General features: G+C 49.9%; 1 protein-coding gene and 1 non-coding gene across 11 annotated transcripts; both read right to left on the reverse strand.

Annotated features, from left to right (window-relative positions):
• Nucleotides 1-776: 776 nt before the first annotated feature.
• On the reverse strand, nucleotides 777-16,071 carry PABPC4 (poly(A) binding protein cytoplasmic 4). 10 transcript variants are annotated; one of them, XM_060019819.1, is made up of 16 exons: nucleotides 14,932-16,071; nucleotides 11,970-12,163; nucleotides 11,128-11,243; nucleotides 9,740-9,879; nucleotides 9,285-9,379; nucleotides 8,485-8,622; nucleotides 7,777-7,872; nucleotides 5,784-6,056; nucleotides 5,341-5,428; nucleotides 4,842-4,913; nucleotides 4,205-4,291; nucleotides 3,983-4,110; nucleotides 2,761-2,854; nucleotides 2,516-2,646; nucleotides 2,159-2,261; nucleotides 777-1,099 (listed from the first exon to the last, which is right to left on the reverse strand). In XM_060019819.1, the coding sequence occupies exons 1-15, from the start codon at nucleotides 15,122-15,124 to the stop codon at nucleotides 2,172-2,174; spliced, it is 1,935 nt and encodes a 644-aa protein (XP_059875802.1). In that variant the 5' UTR covers nucleotides 15,125-16,071; the 3' UTR covers nucleotides 777-1,099; nucleotides 2,159-2,171. The 10 variants fall into 10 exon arrangements, 8 of the variants coding, with proteins under 8 accessions (XP_059875802.1, XP_059875795.1, XP_059875793.1 ...); XM_060019812.1 differs by having other exon boundaries at nucleotides 2,202-2,261; nucleotides 4,794-4,913; XM_060019810.1 differs by having other exon boundaries at nucleotides 4,794-4,913.
• LOC132416581 (small nucleolar RNA SNORA55) lies at nucleotides 7,372-7,506 on the reverse strand. The gene has a single exon (XR_009517655.1). It is a non-coding gene; the product is annotated as a small nucleolar RNA SNORA55 (small nucleolar RNA).
• Nucleotides 16,072-17,522: the final 1,451 nt, after the last annotated feature.

Raw genomic sequence — 17,522 nt, forward strand, 5'->3', positions numbered from 1 at the left:
GGAGGGACAGTCTGACGTTAATAGAAGAAACATACTCGCATTAACTGCGGACATTAGAAAATAGGGGAACCTACATTAGATTGGGCCTTTACATGGGTTAAGGCGAAAGCATACCTTGAGAAAAAGGGGGAACCTGCCAAGAGGCACAAACCAGGGAACATTGCAGGGAAAGGGACCACCTGGGTAAGGCCCTGAGGAAGGACAGCCTGCTAAGTTTCAAGGAAGAAGGGGAAAAAAAAGTGTTGCTGCAGGACAGGGAGAGCAAGTAGAGTAGTTGACCCTGACCAGGTTAAGGTCGCTTCAAGGACTGAAGGAACCACAGAACATTTTGGCCTCCAGCCACTTGGATCTCTGGAAACTTTTCCTACTGCCAGCTGCAGAATCTGAGCAAGTGGACCTGCCTGCAGGATAAACTGACAGTAGGAGATAAGAGGGGACTGGCAAACCCCGAGCAACACAGTCCAAGAAGGGAGAGGCAAGATAGGTTCTGCGTGTCTCACCATGTGTCCTTGGAAAGCACGCCAATGCCACCCTTTACCCGATTTTCCTGTGCCAGACCTAAGCTCTTCTGTGACTGTACTAGACTTCTGTTCCCAATATAAAGGTCTTCCCACAGTAGAACACAATGGGACAGTTCTGCACACCTTGCTAATCCCAAATAATCTTATAACCATCAGGAAAGGATGGCAAGATATACAGAACTTCACTTGACCCTATCTACATCCAAAAATTACTTGCAGTGAAAACTGGAATTTATACAGAAAACTGTAGTCAGAGAAAAACAGAGGCAGTTTTATGGAGATTTTTTCTTTATTGAGAAACTTAAGACTTGGGTACATCAAATAAAACCAGTTTCTGGGGAGAAAAAATCAAACTCACAATAGAAAAAAAAAAGTTAACACTGTTTGGGCCATATCAGAACCCAGAGAATATATTCTTTTAATTGAAAAATTCTAGGTGCTTCATAATTGACCTTTTGATACAAAATGACCTATTAAATTTGCAATTTGTGGTTCTTGGTGTTGAGGTCCATAGGACAAGCTAGGACGTCTTCAAACCTCGAGCTGAATTCCATGAGGGGTTATTTGGCTTTTGAATCCTGAAAAGAAAAGCACCGACACTATGAATACAAAATCAAAAAAACCTCAGAGACGCACGGGAATCTCTGATGTAAGTACTGTAGAGCAGGGTCTCAGCCTTGGTGCCCACTGACATTCTGGCCCAGATAATTCTTCTGTGGGGGCTGTCCTGTGTATTGCAGGACGTTTAGCTGCATCCCTGGCCTCTTCCCAACTAGATACCAGTAATATTCCCAGTTGTGACAACCAAAAATGTTTCCAGATATTGGCAAATGTCCTCTGAGAAGGCACCCCTGGTTAAGAACCAGTGCCTTCGAGGGTACTTGTATGTAAAGCCCCAACCTTGACCCTTCCTGGCCATCCTTGCTTAAACTCAAAATGACAGGGCTCAGGCCCTTGACAAGGGGCTATGACTATGCCAAGTCAAGCCCTACCAACACACGAGCTCTGGCCCTTACCATGTGCTCTTTGCCCTTGCCTCTGCCCATGTTCATTTGGTCCTCTCTTTTCTCCATCTGGAGGCAACCACCAGTCCTCGTCAGAGGTCCTAGTTAAGCTTCACTGCCCCAAGTCCCTGCAGACAGAGGCCCTGGCCTCCAAATGCAGAAGTCGATGGGAACACACCTTGTAACTGTAGCCAGGTGTGTCTGTCTCTCTCACTCTGACACCAAGGCCTCTGCCCGCTGTGTTTCCAGAGCTGAACTGTGGATGCCACACAACTGACCTCACAACCTCAAGCCAAACTAGGGAGATGTTCATAGAAATGAGGCTGTGGGATCGGATTATGACAATGCCTCATATATCCACCATTATTCGAGACAAACAAGGTGATTCTTGAGAAAGATCTAACCAGGTGCTCTTTATGGAGAAAACTGTTGTTTGTGTCTTCTAATTTACCACCAGGACTCTCTTTTTTCCATATTAACTCATCCAGGTGACAGAAAAAACCCAGGTGACAGCCTGCCCAAGTTACCAGGTTAAGGGATAGAAACATGGCTCTACATATACACTGGCCCTAACCTTTCAGGGAGATGGGTCAAGAGTCATAACCATTGCAGAAAATAAAGAGCCAAACATACGGTTTGTCCTTGTCTAAGAGGTAGCAGCAGCAACAGCGCCCACCTTCTGGGCAGCTTCTTTCTTGGCATGATGAGCCTGTAGGACCGCCACAGCTTCATCCACCTGTGAGAAGCTTCAGGTGGTCAGTGACACCTGAGGAGAGCCCCTCCACCCCTCCCTGGCGCCCAGGCCCAGCGGTGGCCTCTCCTGGTGCTGACCGCTTTCCCAGATACCCACGCGCCAGCAGCCCTCAGGTCACACGAGGAGGTCACAGGGGCAGCAGACCCTTCTCTCTGCCGCCCCTGGGTGTCCAAGGCCACCCCCTGCCCTCCTGAGCCGAGTGAGCGGAAGCCGCGGGGGTCTGGGAACCTGCTCACCTTGGAGCGGAGAGACTCGGGGGACTCCAGCATGTGCAGCAGCTCCGAGTTGTCAATCTCCAGCAGCATCCCCGTGATCTTCCCAGCCAGGTTTGAGTGCATCGTCTGGATGAGCGGGAACAAACGTTCACCTGTGGGAAGGTATTCCGTGAAAAACCCAGTGGCATCCCAGTAGAGAAGGGACGCTGGTGTCCAGGTCAGTAGCAGCTCTGGCCCCCTCTTCTGCAAGCACGTGGGTCACTCACCCAGCATCTGTTTCTGTTCCTGCGGGGGTGCTGCGGCCAGCATGGAGGCGGTCAGCGGCTCCTGCCCCTGCACGTGGACCGCAGGCTGGGGTGCCTGGGAACCAGGAGAGGCGGTGGATTAGCACCCGGGTAAGTACAGTGACAGTGGTCATGTGTACAACCACTCGAGTCTACTGAGTTAAAGAGGAGAAGGAGGTAGTTGTCTTTGCTGTCAGGGAACTGACTGCAGTCTTGGGGATTCAGGGAGAGGAACAGAGTGGTGTGAGCAAAAACCACAACCAACCACAGCTAAAATGCCACGTGCTATTCGAAGAGAAGGGAAATGACTAAGAAAAGCCTACAATGCTACACAATCATTTACCAAATGATTTTACTTTACTCAAGGCTGCCCAAGACATCGAAGCCTTGTTAATAAATAAGGTACCATGAACATTTGTATGTGTAGCCCTTTCCTGAACGTTAGTTTTCCTTTAGGGTGAATTCCCAGTAGAGACTGGGTCGAAGGACATGAATAGGAAAATGCTTATAATTTCATCCTGTATCACTTTCACTGAACCGCATGTTTTTATTGTATTAAATGCTAAAGACCGTCAATACCAGTCACAGTGCTAAAAGTAGGGTCTTACAGGCAAAAATATTTCTCACAGTGCCAAGTTCTGGGAAATTTCCAACTCAGAGCACAGAGCAGGAGGAAGCAAGGCCCAGCACAGCTCCTCCAAGCAAACTGCAGAGTTCTGCCACAAGCTCTCTGCTTGGCCTGCCTGAGAGGCACAACTCTAGAGATAGCAGCTCCAGCTTAGAGAACCTGAGATCCAGGTCCAATTCCTCCACCCAGCCTAATACCTCTGAAGATGAACCTTTCATCTAAGATGTTCTTTGCCACCCAGTCACCTGGAAAGCAGCTAAGGATCAATTCGACCACTGGATGTGAAAGTGAAATGGAAGCTTCAAAGAGCCGAGAGAGCCCGTGCACGCGGTGAGGAGAGCAGGAAGCACAGCTGCCTCCTCGGGGGCATTGCTGAGCCAACCATTATCAGAAGAACACTTGCAAGCCCCTTCTCTCCCACTAGAGAGTCCCCCAAGGGCAGGGTCACCACACGGGACACGGCTCCCTGACACAGAGCAGGCATTTAAAACCTGTTGAGGGAATCCAAGCAAGGCAGCTTTTGAATCATGTGGAAGCAGGGGGGACCCTTCTAGGGTTCTGTTAGATGGACCTCACCTGCAGGGGCTGGATGGCGGGGTGAGGGCTGCGGACACTGGAGGCGTATTTGTAAGGTGCAACAGCCCGAGGAGCAGCGGCGGCAACAGCAGCACGAGGCGCTAGGCTCTGCACAGCTGTGGGAACACCTTAGGAAAAGGACAAGTAAAATTAAAGCCCATCGGTCTGGGCAAAGACCCGTCAAATCCCATCTTTCCCCATTCTGTGTGCATCCAATACCACCTCCAGACTGGCAGCTGTCAGTCAGCCCTTGCTGGGCGGCACCAGCCCCACCAAAGTCCATAGCCAAGCGGTCCGGGCACTCAGACCCTACAACAGACCAGCAAATGCACATCAGTGTTGGCAGCAGATGTCCAACTGGCCACGTCCCACGGAAGGAGCAATTCCAAAGCATGTTCATACAGCACACATCACACATGGGGCCACTACCGCTACTTTCGAGGAAGAGCCAACAGAAAACATACAACTCTTGCCACCTCTTGGAACACAGGACATAATCTGCAAAGAAGTCCCTTGAATCTCCCAACCCCACCCAAAGAACAGGCTGCCTCTGTCGTCATTCAGCTAACAAATTTCTACAATTAACCTTGTTCACGTGAGTCACCGATGAGGCAAAGAATCTTAAAAGGAACCAACACTCAGAACTCATACTGTTTCCCTGCTCCTTAAGTACCCACCTAAGCACACAGCTAGGAGTAAAGAACCAGGACCGGACAACACGGTGAGCCCAACGAACTGACCAACCCTGAGCAGAGCCTAGTCGTCCTGACTCCCTCCTCCCCGGGCCACACTTCAAGGCCAGTTTGCTCACCGACTCTCTGAGCGGTAGTAGGGAGGCCACGAGAGGCCGGAGCATTACCAGTTGGAGCCAGATGGCGAAGAGCTGGACGAGGCCCAGACTGGCGTATAGCACTTGGCATTCCTTGGAAGCCTGGTGAAGAGACAAAAAATGCACGTCACTCAAAGCGAGAGTGGCTTGGACATATACACACTACCAAACGTAAAATAGATAGCTAGTGGGAAGCAGCCACATAGCACAGGGAGATCAGCTCGGTGCTTTGTGACCACCTAGAGGGGTGGGATTGGGGGGGGGAGGGAGGGAGACGCAAAAGGGAAGAGATATGGGAACATATGTATATGTACAACTGATTCACTTTGTTATAAAGCAGAAACTAACACACCACTGTAAAGCAATTATACCCCAATAAAGATGTAAAAATAAATAAATTAATTTTAAAAAAATGCACGTCACTGATGAACGACACAGCCGAACCTAGGCTGTGCCTCAGAGGGGGCAGGGAGGGGAGGCCAGGACAGGTACATCCTGGGTGATCAAATCACTGTTCCCCACCACCTACCTTGAGGTCTCCCACCTTGCTGCCAGCGTGGATTAGGCCTCATCTGTGCTAACTGGTTAGGTGTGTAATATGGAGGTCTTCCCTGAGCCTGTAAGAAAGAGCAGCCAAGCCCTTTTATTTAAGGACCTGAAGCCACACTAGAGAAGTAGCTCATCTCACCTCATCTCACTACCAGGCCCTAGGCTAATTATTCAGGACAGAGGCGCTCTCTACTCAAGAGCTTGGGGGAGGGACAGCCAGTTAACAGGGACTCTTTTACTTTACCCCTGTCACTGTGTGTGCACAACCACGAGTTAAGTCCTTCCTTGTTTTATCTGAAGGATCTTTACTGTGACATTCTAGAATTCCAATATCCAAAAATCCCTCTCCCCAACCACTGCGGACTATAGGAGCAGCTATCAGCAGGCAGGTTCCAAGGAGACATGAGCATACTGCATACCCACCTGTGGAACTGCTGGCACAAAGTAGCCCCCAGCTGCAGGCTGGAACTGATTTAAGATGGCATTGGCGGGGAGCGCTCTCATCCCGGCCACCCGCTGCATATACTGGTTGGTCAGGTGAGCCTTTCTCTCTTCTTTTCTCTGGGCCAGGGCAACATACAGTGGCTTGGAACCCACGATGCGTCCGTTCATCTCCGTGACTGCTTTGGTTGCCTCTTCAGGGGATGAGAAGCAGACAAACCCAAACCCTTTGCTTCTCCCATCCTCCAGCATCACCTACAAAATGAGACCAGCCACTTAGCACAAAGATGTCTGTGAGTTAAAACCTGGGTTCCACTCCAAGAGTTACCAGGTCTAGGTCAAGGCTTCACAGTCCAGTCCCACGATGGACCCCAGACCAACTGAGTCACCAACTGAATCACAAAGTCTAAAGGGAGAAACTAAGCTTTTTCCTTTTTAGATCCCCAGGTGACTCAAGTTCCCAAATACTGTGATATGGCTAATGGTTGAACCAGGAACCCAAAGATGTTTCCTCGTACCTAGAAGCATAGCTATCTCTGGGAACTCACAGAGATCTGGACATTAGCATCAAGCATCTTATTTGTAAAACTCATCTGCCCAAGACCTTGGTGAACAAAACTTAGTAAGCTCTTAGCAAGGTTAGGACATGCTTTTGAAATACATGTGGGCAGGAGTCATAAAATCAATGACTGCCACCATTAATTCAATGAGAATAAACACAGCAGAACTACAACCAGCCAGGAGACAAGCAGCTGGATTCTAGTCTCACTCTGTAATCTCTACATTTCACTCATGTCTTAGCTCACCGCCTGGTGAGCCTCCTGAAGAGGAGGACATGGGAGTAAAGATGTGTATCAACCCAACACCTGTCTACCAACGAGGTGGACCAGTAAGGTGTGTGAAAGTAATGTGACACCTTGATCTCGGGCATGGTGCCGGGAAACTTCAAGATACAGTTCTTTTGTTCTCTTCTTGCAAATGCCATCTTGACTCCTGTGCTGGTCCGCTAAGAGAGACTATCATTCCTTGCGCTGCTGGAGGCCCGTCACGGGGGTGATAGGAGGGAGGGGGTGAGGAACTGAGGAAATTCCTGGGGGTGGCTTCTGGCCAATGCCCTGCGACCACTGATAATGCTCCTGGGTTGTGAGTGACAAGCTAAGGGCCAGGGCAGGGTCACCAAGTCTTTACCGGCCCGCTGGCCTCCTTTCTCATCCCCTGGAGGACTCTGTGACATCTGCCTCACCTCTGTGGAGCAGGCATAGAGTCTGCAACAGGCTATGCCCCAAAACTTTCCGATGCCATCAGTGCCCACCACACACCCAAAGCACCAAGGACACACAATACAACATCTTCGCCTAACCAGCATTCTCTTCTCACCCTTATCTTCACAAGGGGGTTTGTACTTACTCCCCCAGCTAACTCGGTTGCTACCATTATCAAAGAAAATCAAGCAGATGATGCACGCTGCAAAACACGGAGAAACAAACTTTCCACTCCCTCTCCTTTAGGACACCAGATGGAAGTTCCCAACCCCAGCTCCAAAATCCTCACACACCTTCGTTCAAGGAATACGTGTGGCAGAGTTGTAGAGACAGGCCTCAAGACAAGTGAAAGACAACCCGTCTGGATTTCCCCTGCTCATGCTGTGGCACCATCTGTCCCCACACCAGCACAAAGCAGCAAAGAATGGGAAAGATTCAGGTGCTCTTGGGGGGCTGGCAGGGAGGCACTGAGTCAGATGCATCTCCACATCCCAGTACTTGGGAGACAGTGCAATGTTAACCTAACGAAATGTCATTTTCCAGAGCATATACTCAGATGGGTAACCGAATGCCAGGAGGAATTTGCTAGATGAATGTGGTAGCTACTCTCAGAAATGAAAATTTAGATCCTATTCCTTCAATGAAACAAATGCAATAAACCTCTGCAAGTTTACAACTTCTGCTTTCAATCCCTACATCTCAGTATAAAATACCTTAGCACTGGTGATTGATCCAAAAGGAGAAAACTCTTTCCTTAACTTTTCATCATCAATGGTGTCATCCAAGTTCTTAATGTAGAGGTTCACCCCCTGAAGCAGAAAGGTCTGTTAATTGCACTTCTATACCTCACACATTTCCTAAGACAGTGGTTCTCAAAATATGGGCTCTAGACATGCAATAGCAGTATCTCTGGGTACTTGTCAGAAATGTAAATTCTCAGGCCAGAACCCACACCTAATGAATCAGAAGCTGTGGGACCCAGCAATCTGTTTTCATAAGCCCTGCAGGGGATCCTGATGCAGGCTCAAGGCTGAGAATCTACTGCTGAAGACTCTGACAGGACCATCGATACAGTCCCAGCCTTTCTCACAGCTGGTCTGGCTGACCACTGACCTAGCAGGGCTTTCCTTACACCGTGCCAAACAAAGTGGTATCATTTAAGTAAACAGAACGCACATGACTAAGAACAACAGGCTGAGGCTTCCAGAATAGAGTCCCTAAATGAATAAATTATCTTCATCCTTGTTCCAGAACCGCTGCTGTATCTGGTAGGTACATCCTGTTAAACCTGATGATCTTGAGAGAAATGAGAAGAGGAGACTCATGGTCCCCAAAAAGAAAGCCTGCCAAACTAAGGATGCTTTTGCCAACATCTCGTGGTACAGCCCCTGCTGGTAGGCTGGGCTGAGACCACCTCTTACCTGATACCGACTAATTCTCTCCTGTTTCAGCTGTTCAAATTTTCGTTTTAACTCGGCCTGCCGTTCCACTTTCTTCTGTGCACGGCCGACGAAAATGACTTTCCCACTGATTTCTTTTCCATTCATCTCCTCCACGGCCTGAAGAGGAAATACATGATTTTAAATCAAGATGCAGAGGCAGGGGCCTTGCTCTGGAGGTCTGTTAAGTCCCACCAAATATTCTGAGAGAAAAGTCGTCCCTACAGGGCTAAAAATTAATTTCACTCTGAAGTCAGCTAAGCCAATCCAAACTTCCTCATCAGTAAAATGGGGTTAATATTTAAATGGGTCACTGGTCCAGATAATTCAGTGAAGAAACTGTACAGCTGTATAAATACAAGCATGGTAGACGCGAGCCTAGGTTGATAATCTGGCTGCCACTAAACTCCTCGGGTTCTTTCAGGGTACTGAGTGATACATGTTGAGGGCCTAGCACAATGGTTCTCCCGGAAGCGGCTACTGTTCTTTTATCAGATCAGCAAGTCGGGGCCCTTGGTTCCCTCACCTATGAATGGGAACAAATGCCTGCCCTACTCTTTCAACCTACAGGACTGAACAGCTGAGGTGATGGGCACATGTCAAGTGCTTTGAAAACAGTTATGTGAAATCCCTCAGGAAGACAATTCCAGAGCACAGTGACCATGCATCACTACTAGGTACTCAGACAATTACAACTCAGCTCTACCATGTGCTGGCAAGGCCCTGCCCACACACTAGGGCCACTCCCTACAAATCCTCCCCGACCCTCATGGTGCTCTCACCTTATTGGCATCCTCGTGTTTTTCATAACTCACAAAGCCAAAGCCTTTGGATTTCCCACTGGGATCTCTCATCACCTTGACACTTAGAGTCTTACCTGTTACCAAAGACAGAACTATTAGTAACAGCATCTCTATCACAGCTCAAGGAGAGAAGGCTTCTCTAGGAGCCCACTTGAAGCAAGCTCCGGCTGAGCCCAGATGGACTCTAAGAAAGAGGCATCACGCCTGGCCTTCTACTTCTGACCAAGCTGCTGAGATGGCCTTGGGGATGGGACAAAGTAGGATGAAGCCAAGAGCCGAGGCCTGGAGTCTATTCCTATCTACCCTGTGGCCTCTGTCATACAAGGCATTTTACTTCTGGGTCTAGGTGGGCTCATCTGTTAAGTAAAAATAGATGAATTCCAGGTCAGGTGGACTGTGAAAGGGGACACGTGGGACAAAGGACCCTGACTTACCAAACTGGCTGAATAGCTCTTTCAGACTCTCATCATCCACCTCTTCCCCAAAGTTTTTGATATAAACATTGGTGAATTCCTTAGCTTTGGCTCCAAGCTCAGCTTCCCGCTCTTTTCGAGACTTGAATCTGCCCACAAACCTAAAAAGAAATCGTGAAAAACAGTGATCACTCAGAGGAACAAAACATGATTTCCAGGGGCCCGAAGGAACGCAGGTTAAAGGCTGACAGGAGAGGTTAAAACACACGAGTTCCCATCCAACCACCAAGAGAGCAAGCTCAGAGACGTCCCAACTCCCCAGCAGAAAGAGAAAGAGGCAGGACTGTCCTACAAGGACCAGCCCCAGGGCTCCTGGCTCAGGCCAGGGCTCCTCCTACCACATCACACTGCCTTCGTGAAGAAACCTGATGACCATGTTTTTAAAACGTTCATTTCTGTGCATCTATGTAAATGCATAGAAAAGGTCTGGAAGGATACAAACCAAACTGTTAACAGTGGTTAATCCTAGGAGTGAGACTGTTGGAGTGAACTAAGAGGTAGCCTTTGCTTTTTTTACTTTATTTGTTTTGGTGCTGTTTACACTTAATAGGGAAAGGTATCCATACATGAAAAATCTTTAGGCTTTTTTCCAGTGATACCTTTAGAAGACCTGACCACTGGGTACATGCACATCATTAACACAAGCCATCGCCTGGTCTGTTCAGTAACACAAAGGACAGAAATGACTCTTGCTTGTCATAACCAAGATTTATTGTCCCTTCTCTCCCTGCATGGCTTAACTAAGATCCCCATCTCTCCATTCTGAAATAACCACACCAAAGCAACAAGGTCTATTATGAACAGTCTTCTGCAATGGGATAAGACTTTTCATTGTAACCAAATTAATTATTGCTGTGGAGCCAGCCTTGTATTTGAAGACCACTGAGTCATAAGTTAGCCACGTGGAGGGGACAATTTGCATCAACCCCTAGCGAGTGACCCCACGGAAAGACCTGAATCACAGAAGGCCAAGGTCACATGACTAGTACACAGCTCCTGGTCAGTCCAGGGCCCTCTCCACTCTGCTGCTGGCCAAGACCCCTGCTCAGAGTGGGCTTAAGAGCTGCCTTCCAGCCAGCCCCTGTTGCCGACGCTCACAAAACCCACAGACGGATGCTTTTAAGGGAGAGGCGGCAGGCCAGCCATGGCTTGGGCAGAAAGCCCACCTTGGCGAGTCAAAAGGGCTGCCACGGCTCGGGCAGGGAGACTCACCAGCCCTGGAGTGGAGAGGTAGGAGCAGGCCACACTTGGGCCGAGAACCAGTAGCCGCCTTGTGTGTGCCAGTTAATACCGAGGTGGGGCCACGGCTGGCTCATGCGACGGCTGTTGCTCCGGACTGGGACACTCACACTTTGCGGTCATTGAGGAGCATGCCATTCATCTTCTCGATAGCCTTGTCGGCAGCCTCCTGGGTCTCGAAGTGGACAAAGGCATAACCCTTAGAGCCGTTCTCATCACACACCACCTGTCAAAGACAAGGCGGGCCACTTCAGCGCCACTGCCCAGCTGCAGAGACTCGAGAGCCGTGTGGGCTCCTGGGTCTGAGAGGCCTCTAGCCCATCCATGTTCAAAAGGCAGGAGACTACAGCAGGTACCCAATAATGTTCCATTTAAAAATGGTAGCCACCATTAAGCTCCTTCTATTCCAAATGTTTTCTTACTTCATTAAAAAAAAAATATTAAGATCTGGATGCAAAACCACAGGGCTACAGAATGACGAACCACTTTCCAAGCCCACAACAGAATTTCAGTCTAGTGTGGAGCCAGACATGTAAACCACCACCACACGAGCTGTACAAAATGCTCCACATAAACAGGTGCGTGGAGAAGGAAGAGGGTGAATTCATGCTTCTAACATGACTAAGTACAGCTTCCTGGAGACCAGAGGCATTGCTCTGGTACTTTCCAGCCCCCCACTCCCCAGGAGAAACCTTTTGATGCCTTCCAAAGCTAGAAAACAGGAAGGATATTTCAGGCAGAGGGAAGAATAAACAAAGACACGAAAGCGCCTGCTGGTTTATGCTGGGCTGTGGCACCGACGTTTGCTGCAGTGAACTTTTAGACTTCAGAGCCATTTCCAGCATTTTGGAAATTATCATACCCGGTCACCCAATTCCAAGCAATTCCCCATCTGGTATTTGTTGTCATGATTCTGTAATTATTCTGCTGAAATCATTTAATCAGTGTTTACCTTGCAGGACAGAATGTTTCCAAATGCCGAAAAAGTATCATAAAGTGCCTTGTTATCTATAGATTTGTCCAGGTTCTTGATGAAGACATTTCCCACGCCAGATTTTCGCAAAGAGGGATCCCTCTGAGACCACATGATACGGATTGGCTTTCCCTTAATCACATCAAAGTTCATGGTATCCAAGGCCCGCTCAGCTGCAAGAGAGAAACGTATTTCAGTCAAGGATATAAAACGTTACCTGCCACCATCCCAGGAACAGATAACTCCAGAACTTTCAAGGTAAGCACTCTGATGAAATTCAACTCTATCAAAATTAAAGGACATCAGATTCCTCTAGGCTGCAGTGCCACTGAGGCTAAGTTCTAGCTAATCGTCCTCCTTCATGGCAGAAGTCTCAACCCCTCTGGGGTAAGGAGGTTATGCAAGATAATCTAAATGGGTTTATAGCACCAGGATCAAATAACACCTCACATTTGACTAAGCTTTATCATTTATAAACGACTTTGCAGCCTACTGCCCACCAGGATGAAGGTGGAAGAGGTGAAATGATCCCTCTTATAAAATGGACAAACTCATGTTCAGGATGGCTAAACGGTATAGCTAACTACTGACTAAGAAACTAATGGCGGACTTTCTGATTATTTTTCAGTAAGGTATTGCATCAGCATTATCAACTAGCTGTCACTTAGTTTACAACCTGTCTACGAGACAATGACTAAAAAAACCTGTGAGCGTTCGATTGGGGAAAATGTGCTATCTCCAAATTCAGCCCAGTTTCTTATATTTTCAATCTCTGAGAACAGAAATTGATTCTGACAAAAAAGCCTCAATCATCAAAATGATGGCCACACATGGAAATGTTCTTTGTATCATCAGGACAAGAAGGATGAAACTGCAACCCCTTTCTGCCTAAGTTGACAGTGGAGGCAGGCCCTGCACCTAGTGGTTTCTAGGCTACCTAGAAGTCTTCATCTGCGTTCTACGGAATTCCAGGACTTTCAAATGCCCTGGTGCCCAACAAAGTTCTCAACCCAGTGCTTGGGGACGCTTCCTTAGCTTCCCAACCCAATCCATGTATACACCACGGAGACCATTTAAAGAACCAGAGACCAAAATAACCCCTACCTGTCAGCAGAACACTTCTCTTTACTGGTAGCAAAAAGGACCCAGACCCACTTCCCCTGACTTATGCACTGACATCTCCCAGAATCTCCTCCTCCATGAAGGGATGGGGGTAGAGGGTGTTTCTCCCGCCTCAAGGCACCGTCTCACTTAAAACAGGGACACAATCCCTAACTCTGCCCCTCCACAGGCTCAGCTGTCCAGTCAGCCAGCAAGGTATCTCCTTTGCCCTATTTCCAACCATCTTTCCCACTTTCCTCAGGTGGGCTGGCTCAGCGTGAGAGGGGAGGAGATCAGGGAAAGTGGGGACGGCAGATCCAAGTCAGTGCAAGTCCGGGACAGAAAGAAGGGCTCGCTTGTGAGGACTCTGCGATCCACAGCCTGGGACCCCTAACTGTGTTGCGTGAATTAGCAGCCCATTTCAACACAGCTCCTGTCTATTTCCGGAGAGGGCTGCACAAGGCAACTCGGCTTCGTCTGACAAATCTGGCTGCGCTTATTTATAGCAGGGAGAGGTCCTGCAGAGGTATGTGTTGGCAGACACACTAACCAATGGCTTCTGCTACTATCTCCAAGTGACAAGACTTTTGCTCAGAAGAGTCAAGGAGGCAGACAACAGCCAACGTGCCCACCACTCCCCCCTTAAAAGGCCACACTCAGCTACCTTCTTTGTGCCCTGCGGCCAGAGCACACTGAACTGACGGTAGCAGTGCCTTGTGTCTCTCAACAAGTCCAATTCTCTGGTCTCAGCTGCATCCTGGGCAAGTGACATTCTCTGTGCTTCACGGACAGTGAACAAAGTGGTGACAAAAATAGGGACCCGGAGATCCTTGGCCACAGAATGGCTTGTTTCTCCCAGTAATGGGCTCTACAGTTGTTCCCTTTTATTCTGGAGTCACGTGCAGCCCCTGATTAGGTTTCTTCTGGCCTCACTCGGGCCAGGCCTGCAGCATACCTCTCCACGCTCCAGGCTACGGCCCCAGTCAGGGCTGGCAGAGCACTGCACCCACAGTCCCAGCTTAGCCTCCCACCTTTTGCAGCTGCTTTTCTCCCTCAGAAGTCCTATTTTCTTCAGATGGGATGAAGTAAAAGGGTTTTGTCAAGTATAAAGCACTGTGCACAGGTTGAGGCCATAATCCCCACCAGCCTAGCGGATTTCCAAGAGGCGCTTCCCCAGACTACCTGCGTACCACGCTCCACAGCCCAGGGCTTGTCCAGAGAAAGAACTCCTCCGCCCCGGTGGCAAGCACGCAGAGGAGGGAGCTGGCCCAGCACCCCACACTCTCTGGTGGTGCTAACACAAGTGCCTGCTCAAGTTCAACACACAACATTGTTCCCCTACTTTCTACCTGCCGGGAAAAACCCCTCACCAGCACAAAGTCAAAGACTCTCAGCCCAGGGTACAGTAAGGGGAGGGGGCAACAGCTCTGGCTAGGTAACATTTTTTAAGTAATTGTGTTTCAATCATCCTGTCCCTTCCGCAGGCCTGTGAGGGGCCCGAACACCTGGCCACTGACCAGGCAAGGCTCACAGAGCAAACCGCCCACATACGGAATGACAGCGACTTCCTTCTGGTCCTGTTTTACAGCCTCCTTGGGCTCCACCAGCACCCATCAGCCCAAGGTCACCCGGTTAGCAAGTGTTGTGGAAGCAAGACTGAAACTCTGGTCGTCTGATGCCAGGATCCCGCGTTCTCAACTCCCATGGCCCGTCCCCGACTAGGGCTTCTGTGGCAACGTGCTGTCGCGATGCCCTCTCCACGGGGGTGGGGACCTGCCCGGAGAAGGAATCTTAGGGTCCCCAAAGAGCCCACGGACTTGTGGCCACCGCTTATACTCACCGTCAGCCGGCTGCTGGAAGTTGACATAGGCATAACCCAGGGAGCGGCGGGTGATCATGTCGCGGCAGACCCGGATGGACAGCACAGGCCCCGCAGGACTGAACTTTTCATACAGCATGGCCTCGGTGACGTCCGAGTGCAGGTCACCCACGTACAGGGAGGCCATGGGGTAGCTGCTGGCCGCAGCGTTCATCTCCCCAGCCCCCAGCACCCCGAGCCCCGCCAGGAGGACTTCTTAGGGGGGGCCACACAGGACAAAGGGGGCTCCGCTCCGAGCCGCGGCCCACAGGTGGCAGTGAAGCTCAGAGAAGCTGGAGTCGGCTCCGAGGGCCGGAGAGGAGTGCGGAGACGGCTCGGACGAGACTGCCCACCCGCAGACAAAAGGCTCTCAAAAACAATATGGCCCTCCCTGGGAGTTTGTTAATTTTCAGCTGTTCTGGTCTGGAAGCTCCCAATTTCAAAAAATGAAAACAATGAAAACGGGGACTGTCCTCCAAATTACAAAAATTCTTCCCGAGGCAAGCCAGTGGTGCCCACGGCGGCCTCCGGAACGTGCGTTTCTCTATAAATATAGGCCTCGGGCTCCCGACGGTTTAAGATTACAGCAACCCAGGGAAGAGGGAAACCAAATATTTGTCGGTGCCGACTCGGCAAGCCCCGGGCGGCCGGAGCGCGCAGCCGCCTCCCACGCCGGGCCGGCGAAGGGCAGCGCGGACACGTGGAGCGCGGAGGCCGGCGCGCGGGGGGCGAGGGCGGCGGGCGCGGGGCTGCCACGCGGCGCGGCCGAGAGGCGGGCTGAGGCGCGTGGACGCGGGCGCGCGAGCGGCTCACCACCGGACCGACGGACGGGGACCGACGAACGCCCAGGTGCGGCAGCGGCGGCGGCGGCGTCGGGCAGGCCGGAAGCGTGCAAAAGTGACTTCCCCGCGGGTTCTCCGAGGAGGATTCGCTCTTTTTTTTTTCTTTCTTTCTTTTTTTTTTAAGATTTTAAAGGGTTTTCGGGGTTTTTTTTATCTTTTTCTCTTTTTTTTTCCCTTCAGGCTGCTAGGCCCGAAAGCGGCGGAGGCTGCGGCGACCCGGGGCGGAGAGAGGCGGCCGGGGGAGCCACCGCTCCATTTATACCCGCCCGCCCCGGGCGCTGCTGGTCGAAGGGCGCCTCGCGACCTGGGCGCAGTCGTGCCCGCCCACTCGGCCCGGGGGCCCGAGGCGGGGCGGCCACGCGAGAGGGTCCCGGCACGGCCGCGCGGCGCCACAGCGACCCCTGGCGCGCGGAGGACCGCTCCGCTGGGGCCTCCGCCGGACCCAACGGCCGCTTTCCCTACGAGTGGGTAGAGAGTAAATCACCCGCCCCTCCGGGACTAGAACCCAGGGATAGAGTTACCCACCGGCACGCATCATATTTATAATCGATGTCTTGCCTAACTGTAAAATAAAGATGACATAAGATAAATTATAGTTACATAATAGGTGCTCCACTATGTAAATGACTGGGCCCAAATAACGGAGAAGACGTTCTGAAGTTTTTAGAATACTGGGACCTAAAGGTAGAATCATTGGGAACACGACAGCTACTAATGCAGTAGTGCCCGTGGGTGACGGGATTCTCTGGAAAGATGAACAAATTTGGGGAAAGCTTCAATAAAACAAAATACAATCATCTTTCTATTTACAAGGTAGTGGTGTTCCTGGAAATTTAGTTGATATTTAAGGGCACAAAATATGTTCTGTTCCCATGTAAAAGGGAGTCAGGGTCTAAGCTCTGATAGTTATGAAAAGATTTTTCATCTGCATGAGGGTCTGGCAGGTCATTTGAAAGTCATGTGGTACATGGGACAAGTCTACTCCATGTGGCCCTGTCCCCATGCATTGCAAGATATAATAGAGATGGCATCTCTTCTTCCATAAATGCCAGGAACCACCCTTATCATCACTGTGATGACCAAAAATGGAAATTACTAAAAGCACACAGACACTCCCATTGAAAAGCATTGATCTGATTAAATGAATGAAGAAATATTAGTATTATATATTCATTCAAAGAAATGGGCTCACTCTCTGTCAATACCGGATAAAGGTGCTGGGGGATACCATGATGGACAAGGCAGAGGAAGTCCCTCTCTCCCTCATGAAGTTTATATTCTAGTTAGTATAGTAAATCAAGAAACATTTAGGGAGCACTCCATCTATAGGTAGATCCCCTCCTCAGGGAAGACTTCCTAGACCACCCAGTGGTTTAAAGCCTGCCAGCACTGTTCATCCCAGCACAGTGGGTCTGTACTGGATAGATGGTATGATCTGTCAAGAGAAAGAATGAGTCCAGGGTTGGGAAGAGGAAGGAAAAAAAACTTCATGGTGAGGACATGGCTGCAGGTGAGGTCTCTGCAGCTGAGGATTCTGTAGTATAGCAGGAATGTCAGAGCTTTGTTTTCTGGATTCATTCATTTGTCATTCAACAAACTTTATGTGGCATTTCTAAGAGCCAGTCTTGCTCTGTTCCAAGTGCTGGGGAAGACATGCAAGCTAAACATTCATGGACCATCCTGCCCTTATGAAGGAGAGAGATGAAAAGCAAGCAAATATGGGTGTGTATA

The sequence above is a fragment of the Delphinus delphis genome, chromosome 1, assembly GCF_949987515.2.
Source record: "Delphinus delphis chromosome 1, mDelDel1.2, whole genome shotgun sequence".
NCBI classification, from domain to species: domain Eukaryota; kingdom Metazoa; phylum Chordata; class Mammalia; order Artiodactyla; family Delphinidae; genus Delphinus; species Delphinus delphis.